Here is a 10,750-nt window from a genome sequence, read left to right on the forward strand (position 1 = left end):
ATCAAGGGTAGGTACTCGCAAGAGACTTTCAAAATTAAGAACGCCCGCGCAATGGATGACTTAGGTCTACGGCCACAATCTATAAGTCGCGATAAGATAAATTCATACTCGCATTTAAGTGATTTAATTGACTTTGTCACGTACGAGAATGCCACTCCAAGCGTACTCATTGGAGCGGAACACTGGCATCTCTCGATAAACCGAGAGGTTCGGACCGGAGGGAAAAATGATCCCGTCGCTTGCTTGACAGCGCTTGGCTGGACACTGTATGGTGTTGCTTCCTCCCGAACAAAACTCATTGAATTTGTAAACCACACCTTTGTGAGGTACGATGACGACAGTATTGAAACTCTATTAAAGGAACAATATAAACTTGACTCCATAGGTATAAAATATACAGACACATCGCTCAACAAACAGGATCAACGCGCAGTCGTCATTTTAGAGGCGACTGCTAGGCGGCTACCCTCTGGTCGTTTTGAAGTAGGTATGCCTTGGCGCGACGACGTTATACGCGTCCCTGACAGTCACCCCCAAGCGTTGTCTCGTTTTTTAAGTTTGGAGCGTCGTATGTCCAAAGAGCCTGAGTTCGCTAAGGCATACACCGAGTTCATGAATAACATGATTGACAAGGGTTACGCAGAGGAGTGTTCTCCAGAGTCTTACCACGTTTTTCATAAAAAAGACTGTGACAACTTGCGGCTTTATCTCCCACATTTTGGCGTATACCATCCTCAAAAACAAAAGGTTAGGGTTGTGCACGACGCAGCAGCTAGAAACGAGGGTATAAGTTTAAATTCCCTGCTGATCCCTGGTCCTGATCTACTACAACCTCTTCTCAAAATTTTATTTCGGTTTCGGGAAGGCCTCGTCGCGATGACAGCCGACATTAAGGAAATGTTTCCTCAAGTTCGTATAAGGGAACAGGACAGAGACGCTCTTCGATACTTGTGGAGGTCAGACAAATCACAACCCCTTAAAGAGTTTAGGATGACATCGGTCATATTCGGTGCGTGCTGTAGCCCCTTTGTAGCACAGTTTATAAAAAACAAAAATGCTCGCGAACATGCTCACCAGTTCCCTAAAGCCGTAGACGCCATCTTGTTCAGTCATTATATGGACGACTACATCGATTCTCAAGATGACGTAAACGAGGCCGCCCATTTAGCTGCGGACATAGTCAAGGTGCATGGTGCAGCCTGTTTCGAGATGCGAGGATGGATCTCCAATAAGTCAGAGGCACTTAAGCTTGTCCCCGAGGACTTGAGAGCTGTCCAACAAGTGGAGGTTGATCTTGGTGAGCCAGCTAGTTTCATACGAGCTTTAGGCATAGCGTGGTACCCCAGCACAGATTTTATAGGGTTTCGCACGGGTTTGACTGAAACGGCGCCAGTCAAATTGACTAAGAGGAAGGTTTTGTCGCACATAATGCGCGTTTATGACCCTTTGGGTTTGTTAGGGCCCATTGTTGTACAAGGGCGAATACTTTTTCAACAAACTTGGCGGACTAACGTCGGCTGGGACACCGACCTTCCCCAAACTGAGGCATCAAAGTGGTCTGATTGGTTTCGAGACCTGTCTAAAGTCACGGCGTTAAAGATTCCGCGTTGGTACTCGGGCGCAAAGGGATCTGAACCCTCTTTTAGAGAGCTGCATGTTTTTTCCGACGCGAGCGAGCTCGCTTATGCCTGTGTTGCTTACTGGCGTTTACTTTACCCCGACGGAAGCATCAAGGTCGCTCTCATAGCGAGCAAAGCCAGAGTTTCCCCATTAAGACCGATTTCGATTCCACGCTTGGAACTGCAGGCCGCTTTGATAGCCTCACGGCTTGGGGTCACCATCAAGGACAGTCATCGCAAAAAATCTATCCGTACTTATTTTTGGACTGACTCGATGACTGTCCTTCAGTGGTTACGTAACGACGCATGAGCCTTTAAACCTTTCGTTGCCCATCGGCTTGGAGAGATATTAGAAAATTCGTCAGTCGAAAATTGGCGATGGGTACCGACAGATTTGAACGTGGCCGATGATGCAACGAGGTTGCGCCCTATAAATTTGGACGCTACCCATAGGTGGTTTAGCGGTCCCTCATTTCTTTTGAAATCTTCGGAGGACTGGCCCTCAGAGCCATTGAATGTCCCACCAGTTCGAGACGAGTTGAAATGTCCGCGGAACGAATTGGTGGGATTACTCACGATAGGCGCGGTCATTCCCGACCCAATCACACCTCCTTTGGACCGTTTTAGTGACTGGGTGCGTTTGTTGCGTGCCACAGCACGAACGCATCAAGCCGCGGCTTTGTTTAAAAACTGTTTGGCTACCGCTCATCCACGTCTCCGCCGCTTGTCCACGCCCGCCACGCTGCCGCCTCTCGATGCCGATCTCATGAAAGCCGCAGAAAGGCATGTTTTACGACGGATCCAACTCGAGTCATTCCAGAACGAAATCCACCTTATCGTCAACTCGAAGCCAATCCCCTCGAGCAGCCGCATTTCCAAACTGTCGCCCTCACTGGGAGAGGACAAGCTCCTGCACTTGGCTGGGCGAATTAAAGCAGTCGAAAACGTGGACCCCAACGTACGCTCTCCGATCTTACTCGATGGACGTCACCCAGCTGCCCGATTATTGGTCGAACATTACCATCGGCGAGCCGGCCATGCCAACCATGAAGCAGTCATCAATGAAATTAGACAAAGGTTTTGGCTTCTCAGACTCAGAAACACCGTCAGAACCGTAGCGAACCGATGCCTACAATGCAGAATACGAAAAGCCGCACCGTTGAATCCACCGACAGGAGATCTGCCGCCACAAAGACTGGCTCACCATCAGCGGCCGTTCACTTTCACTGGCCTCGATTATTTTGGCCCCGTAAACGTGACTGTCGGCCGCCGCCACGAGAAACGATACGTAGCGCTCTACACATGTCTCACGACGAGGGCTCTACATCTGGAATTGGTGCATAGCCTGTCCGCTGATTCGGCGATTATGAGTCTTCGCCGCTTCATAGCCAGAAGAGGACAACCAGATACCATTTTCTCCGATAATGGCACGGCGTTTGTGGGAGCAAATCGGATTCTTCGAGAATTTTTTAACGAAAATGTACGAGACTTCGTGGCTACCAAGGCGATCCGCTGGAAGTTTATACCCCCGGCAGCTCCCACTTTTGGAGGTGCGTGGGAGAGGATGGTGAAAACCGTGAAGGTGGCCCTGGGAGCGACTCTGAAGGAAAGGTCGCCCAAAGAGGAAACTTTAGCGACGCTTTTGGCGGAGGCTGAGGCGATCGCCAATTCGCGACCTCTCACGCACGTCTCCGTGGAGCCTGATGACCCGACGACCATCACGCCATTTCATTTTTTACTTGGAGGGTTGCCAGCTCAAGTATCTACGCCGGAAACTGCAGACTGCAACCTTTTTGGCCGAGCAGAGTGGAGAAAAGCCTTACGCCTCGCCGACCTGTACTGGAAACGCTGGGTGCGCGAGGTGCTCCCGACATTACAGCCCAGACAGTCTACCCGGAGTCACGCAACGGTTCGAGTTGGCGATACAGTCATAATCTGCGACGGGACACTGCCCAGAGGATTGTGGCCACTTGGTCGGATCAGCCAGCTTCACCCCGGGCGAGACGGAGTCTGCAGGGTGGTGGACGTGGACACAGCTGCGGGCACGCTGCGCCGCCCCCTCAGAAAGATTGTGGAAATTGGTGCAATGCTGCACGAGGGGGAGGATGTTGCGAACTCTTCGTAGGTTTTGTAATCTTTTTATATTATTATGTTTTTTATATTTATTCTTTTTTGACGTTTTGTATGTTGATTTTGTTTTACTTCTTGTCGTTTGCTTTTTTGGTGACTGGTGAAAATATATTAAATAATTCTCAAAGCTAAGTATCTGTTGTTCCTTCATTTCATTTAGTTATACAGTCCATTTCATATTCATCAGCTACCACCGTAGCTCACAAGTCGTCTGGAAAATAAAATATGGGTAATTAGGTATAACCTGAAGAATTACCAATCTTATTCGAGTTATAATAAAAAATATATTTGGCTACAAAAGTACCTAAGAGAACATGTATTAACACTTTGTAACAATAGATACAAATAATTACGTATTTACCGCTTCACGTATAAAAACTGTCCGATCTGATAAAATTTATAAGACCTCATAATCGTCTACGCTATGATGGACTAAACCTCCACAAACAGTATTTTTCAGCGCGAGATATACCAAGTAAAGTACACCCTTGCTTACCTTTCCGTAACATTTTTTTTTTTAATAAGCTGTACTTGATCCGCGATTCGTTGTGCTTTAAGAATAGTATGATAAGCTGCCGAACTATCTGCCTGCCTAAAAACTTATTTGAATCTATTCTATCAACAGATACCACCAACATAAAATAGGCTTATCAGAGGCCGGCGCCTATAATACTCCCGTATGAAACTAAAATCTTAAATATACAATTTGGATTAATTCATTTTTGTTTTTTTTTCTAATATTGTGCATTTAAAATAGGTACTTACTTAAGTAATAAAAGAAACAACTTGTCGTCGAGAGAGCCTAGTGAATAGATTTAGTCGCGCCGAGCACATCAAAAGCGGCGCATGTAAGCTGTAAAGACGAACGTTTGAAGGCCCGTAAATTATGTAACACGAATACACCCGGCGAGGCTTTCATCCTACTCACACGTTTCCACAAGGCCCCTTTATGACACTTACACCATTCAGTCTAGAATGAAAATGAATTAGCTATGGTGACTTTTGGGTAGAAGGCAAGAGGAAAACCACTGCCCTAAAAGTAGCACGGAGACGAATACTACACCGACAAGAGCGTTGCTCTTAAATTAGTGATGATGATGGTGACTTACCCATACCGCCTAAAATACTTCTTATTATTTTTCTGTAATAGTGTTTTCCGTCTAATAAATATGATATTATAATCAAACTTTACATCGAAAAATTTATTATACTTAATTTATATTAAGAAATTAAAAGCCTGTTTTTGTATTAAGTTTGTAAGAAAATTATTCTACAAAAATTTGTAATCTGATTTATAAGACTTTTGATACCTACAGATTCTTTGAAATTCTGATGTCTTGTCTTGTACTCATAGTTTCTAACTTTGCTTTCAAGACAGACTTAAACAGTTCTCAAAAGCGCCTTAAGGACAGTTTTATCTCGATACTGAGTTGTATTTCAGCTTGGAATTTATCCCATACTGTTGCTGAAAATCGTTACCAAGGTGTTATGTAGCATACTCGTATAAATACCTGTGAAAACCTTTCGAATATACACTTCTCATCAAAAAAATCGAAACACTTCCGTTTTCATTGTTTCTGTCCGAATTTAACACAAAAAAGAATTCATACGATGAAAAAAAATACATAAATGTATAGCTGGCAGTTTGGCCATTACAGTAATAAGCGAAAATTCTAAATTCAAAATTAGAATTTCATTTGTTTATCTTATAAATGAAATGAATCACTGTTTTGAGACAAATGTGTGTTTAGGGTTGGAGTACATTTAGCGTTTAAAAACTAAAAATTGGCGCCTATCCTTAAACTTTTTGTTTTTTATTTCAATACTGTGACTTTGGGACGTCTGAAAAAAGGTTTTTTTTCTAAAACGTATGGATACTTCGCCCACAGAAGCCGCCCAAGTTGTGGCATTGCTGGATTCTGGCCTTAGTCAGCGTGTTGTGGCTGCAAGACTGCATCTAAGCCTGTCATCTGTTCATAGAGTCTATAAACGTTATCGGGAGACTGGTTTGTTTACGCGCCGTTCAGGATCTGGCAGGAATCGGGTCACTTCTGAGCGAGATGATCGATTTATTGTAACAACTTCTTTAAGAAATCGACGCCTTAACGCTTTTCAACTGCAGCAGCGGCTTCGTGTTGTACGAAGGGTGGCTGTAAGTGAGTCTACAATTAGAAGAAGGTTGAAGGATCGTGGACTGGTACCGCATAAGCCAGCAAATGGGCCGAAATTAACTGCAGACCATCGAAGAGCGCGCCTTAACTTTGCACGTGAGCACCTAAATTGGTCATACCTACAGTGGAGCAAAGTTCTCTTTTCTGATGAGTGTAAAATTATGCTGTATATGGTAACGACGGAAGGAACAAGGTCTACAGAAGAGACGGAGAACGCTATGCACAATGCTGCATTGAAGAAAAGGTCAGCTATGGTGGCGGTTCGTGGACGGTTTGGGGAGGAATCAGCGCCGACGGTAAGACAGAGCTTGCTTTCGTGTCTGGGCCACGTCTGCCTGCACTAAACTGTCATCGGTACGTCGAAGAGTGTCTCGAGCCTCATGTGATGCCCTATGCACATTTTATTGGCAACGGCTTCATATTCATGCACAACAATGCTAGGGCTCACACCGCGGGCGTCGTACGAGATTATCTTAACGAAGTCGATATCTCTAATATGGAATGGCCAGCAAGAAGCCCGGACATGAATCCCATTGAACATCTGTGGGATGAATTAAAGAGACGAATTCGAGCAAGAGATCCTGCCCCAGAAACACTTAGCCAGCTGCAAGATGCAATCCAAGAGGAATGAGACAATATACCACAGCATGTGATCGTGACTCTCATCCGATCGATGAAGAACCGTATGGAAGCAGTAATTAGAGCTCGGGGAGGGAATACAAGTTATTAAATAAACGTTTTTTAGCTTTTTTTTTCATTTACGTGTGTTGTTTTATCCATTTCCTTTATACTCCATACGGAATAAAAATGACTCATTTAACAAAATACGAAACCTATGAAAAATTCATTTAAATTTAGAACATTAACATTAAGATTTGATAAGCTCATATTACTCACTATTAAACGACATTTAACATTTATTCCTAAATGTACACATTTTTCTGATAATCCTGACAAAACGTAAACTTGCAAGGTGTTTCGATTTTTTTGATGAGAAGTGTATTTTAAATTCTATTGTTTTTTATTTATAGGTCAAATATGACCGTTTTAGTTCTAAGGTTTAGATTTTTTTTTGACGTGACTTATTGTAGATTTGCCGCAGATGGCATTAACTACTTGGTCGGACAAATGGGGAGCGCTGAAGGCGAGATTTAGACCACCGGTATAAATCCAACCCGTAAAGTGCTATCATCGCGACACGCTAAGGCATAACAACCACGGGAATGCTAAAATTGGATTTCGTGTTCAGATATAATCAAGAAGACGACTTTATATCGAATATTGCAGGCAATGCCGAGGGGGCGTGAAATAGTTTTGCGAAATACAGGATACCACCCGCTGGTTATAGTGCAAAATCCAATTTCCCAAGATCCACAAAATATTTAAGTACATCATTTAATATAAAAATGGTATTTTCAGACTAAAATCTCTAGAAGCTTACAGGCCACTCTAAAACCTTTTTTTTTTAATAAACACTGAGCCGACTATCCGACGATGTGATGGAGAGCTCTAGAATTTGTTAAATCCTCGCATTTTGTGAACATTTATGTTTACGTAGGTGCTGTGCATATGTATAAATAATTCATCAAAATCCCGCCGGTAGCGCGGCTGGCAAAAATCGTTTTACGGGTGTACAGTCGGCAGCGGCGGCGGCGCGAGGCTCGCGCGGCGATGGCGCGACAGCGCGGGCGGCGGCGCGCCCAGCGTCACCGCGCAAACAAATTGGATGCTTAAAATTCAATTTGAAGGTTTCGCGGTCCGCTTCATTCGTTCGCCTCGTTCGTTACAAGCTGGACTCGCTCACATATCCAAATGGAATCGCAATTATATTTTGCCGTAACTTGAGCACGTTCAAAAATATTATTTGTAAATGTTTCATTTTATACAAAAAAAGCAAACACCTTTTTTGAAATAAAAAAAGAGTTTTTTTTTTTGCTTAATGAAACAATTTTCATGCTCAAACATAATAAGTAAACTATGCAGTAAAACGTCGACAAATATTTAAAAATGTAAAACAAGTAGGTAAATAATATTCATAATCCAAACAAAAGCCTCCGCATAGTTGGGGAAACTTCCTGAACAAACCTAGACGAGCTCTTAAAATAAGCAGAGATTGTGGTGCTGTTTTATGAACAAGAATTTAAAGTTGAAATAACTACTGACCAAAGTTTTCCCTCGAGCCTTCAACTAGTAGAGCTCCACGAATAAATTAAAGTTTCTTCGAGCTGAAAATTGATGAGCATTTTCGAATAGTATTGATGGGATTGCGCTACAACACTAATTAATACCCTCTTACCCCGCGTCGGTTCACAAGCGTAGACTGATTCAAAATAACCTGAGCTATGAGGAAAACAGACAAAATGAAAGCAATCCACGTCTAGCGCTATATACAAAGCAAGATAACTTGATGTTCCATTCCATCGTCTCTGTACTGTCTGGAAGTTTTCTAATCCTCTATTCTTCGGTAAACTTTTCCAATATAGCGAACATAACAAGCTTACATGCGCTCCTAATCCGGTAACATCCGACCACCTTCGCCCTGTGTTCACTTTTATAACGTTTGTTAATTTATTTAATACTAACCTATTTTGAGTCAGATTAGATACATTCATTTAAAATTTGTAAGTAGGCAGTAAGAGTTTTAGAGTTTCTAAAAAACCAACGTTTTTTATCAACAGCACCGCGATTTGATCTTCAAAGCTTTGGGGAATAGTCTGCAAAATCCATCGGTTAACGTTATTCGCATCTACATGGTGGACATCCCTTTCAATCACTGAATTGGATTTAGTTAGTTCCGTGCTTGAATTAATCGGCGGCCATGTATTCGGGCCCAGGCTTTACTCACTGCAATTTCAGCACGAGCCGTCACTCCGTCGCTTTGTCGCCAAGCTAAATGCATTCAAACCACCACAGTTAACAAATCGTGGGAGTTATTCTCTATCTTTGGCGAACACAATCAATGTCACAAAACTTAGTCTCCGTCAGCATTCTCAGCGACTTGAGATTATTGCTAGAAACGGTTGCATTGAATTGCGTCATCTGAGAGATGTAACTGTAACTTTAACTTTTTCACGATTGAGTATGTTAATTATTCCCGAGACGGCTCACATCGGCGTCACTTACCGCGGCGCGCATGTATCGCGAGATTTAAGCTTCACCTAAAGGATTTTCAGTAAAGGAAATTTCATAATATAAAATAAGTTACGTGCTTCTTAATCCATTACACGCGCCCTTATAACATTCATCTTAAAATAAATTATCTTAAAAGAATGCATAGAATTCCGTGACTTGAAACCATTGGCGTAATAATATGTTATTATAGTGTTGAAACCGTTAAAATATAATTTAACAATTTCATAAACGTAAATTTAATAAGTCCCGTTTAACAAACATTGCATTATATTATTACTTTGTTTATATATTTTTCTTGTGAAAATTTAAATAATGGTTCTGGTTTATTTATGTGCGAGTAACTTTGACCAACAATATTTCTTGTCGAGTGTTGTTAGGTTTACATAATACGTTATTTGCATTAATTATTTATTTTGAATCAGTAAAGTGAGTGAGTTTTAAGGGATCAGTGCTATTGAAGGACAATATATTTTATGAAATTACATTATGTATGGGTCGGAAATATTCGAATGGAATAGTCGAACTTCAACTTCAAGAGAATATACTATTACGCAGACTATATATAACATTATGTAATTTTCATTACAGACAGACTTCATCAGTAACAGGCCTAGTTCGTCTGGTATTAAATATAAAGTGAAATTAGATTAGAAAACTGGGTCAAGTTATGAGTCTTAATGAAATTGCTCTTATCAAGTGGCACATTTTCTCTTTTATGTCCATTATCAGCTTAAAATAAAAAATGTAATATTCAGAAGTTAAAAAGTCAACATTTTCAATTTCAAATCTTTATTCGACACCATATTTTATGCAATCCATTTATACACCAAATTGTAACAAAATGTTGATGTTGAGACTTTAACATGTTATAAATCATAACTTCAGATAGTAGTAACAATTTTTGTATAAGTAACTTATTTTATCTAATACCATTCTATTTTGTATAGAATAACAAATGAAACATAACAACAAATAAGATATCAATTATAATACTCTCTGCAATTCCTTAAAGGAAGTAAATGTACTTAATAAGAAGAATCATAATATTCAATATTATTTGTCTTAAGAGTATTAGTTCGGTACTTTTAACTCCTTCACAGTTATATAGGATGTTTTATATAATGTTTGGAGAATCTTTGCATTATTACATTTTACGAAAAGTTTATCCAACAAAGTAGTGAAGTTATTTCTAAAGTACATATTTTACTATTATGGTAAGGTACAATTATGTTCATCAATTCCACATGTCGTGTGCTTCTTTATATTTATTATAATCTATTGATTTAGCTTGATTTTGAAAATCATAATATTCTGTTATTACCTAATTACGCAATTCACATTTTGTCACAATGTGGATAGAGACGTAATTATTAAATATTAATCACTCACCATAAGTTTTATTCATCATCAATTCCTGTGAAGATAAAATATGGACGAGTACGATAACTTTGAGCTAGATATTGTTAGGACGTATATATCCGGGTGGTAGGTGGTCGTGGTAGGCAGCCTGGCCACCTGTTGCGCCAGAGGATGCATATTACATTGCACTGCATACCTGAACCGTCCCCGAGGTGTAATTATCAGTAGGTAGTTGGCCAAATTTGCCCATTGTCTGGTTAAGTAACGGGTAAACACAATCATTAACTTATCTAACACACCGACACCGACGCAATACGAACAAACACACCGGTAATTAAA

The 10,750-nt window shown here is 41.0% G+C and overlaps 1 protein-coding gene across 1 annotated transcript; it reads left to right on the forward strand.

Annotated features, from left to right (window-relative positions):
- The first annotated feature begins 51 nt into the window (after window positions 1-51).
- LOC126367197 (uncharacterized) lies at window positions 52-3,744 on the forward strand. Its single transcript, XM_050010619.1, has 2 exons — window positions 52-1,870; window positions 2,012-3,744. Exons 1-2 carry the CDS (start codon window positions 52-54, stop codon window positions 3,742-3,744), a joined length of 3,552 nt encoding a protein of 1,183 aa, XP_049866576.1.
- The last annotated feature ends 7,006 nt before the right edge of the window (window positions 3,745-10,750 follow it).

This window comes from Pectinophora gossypiella, chromosome 1 (assembly GCF_024362695.1).
Source record: "Pectinophora gossypiella chromosome 1, ilPecGoss1.1, whole genome shotgun sequence".
NCBI classification, from domain to species: Eukaryota; Metazoa; Arthropoda; class Insecta; order Lepidoptera; family Gelechiidae; genus Pectinophora; species Pectinophora gossypiella.

Bases quoted from the DNA above. Each gene is read 5' to 3' on its own strand.
- LOC126367197 (XM_050010619.1), top strand. From the start codon at position 52: ATGGATGACTTAGGTCTACGGCCACAATCTATAAGTCGCGATAAGATA. The intron at 1,871-2,011 runs GTACTTATTTTT...GGGTACCGACAG, and splicing joins TCATCGCAAAAAATCTATCC to ATTTGAACGTGGCCGATGAT.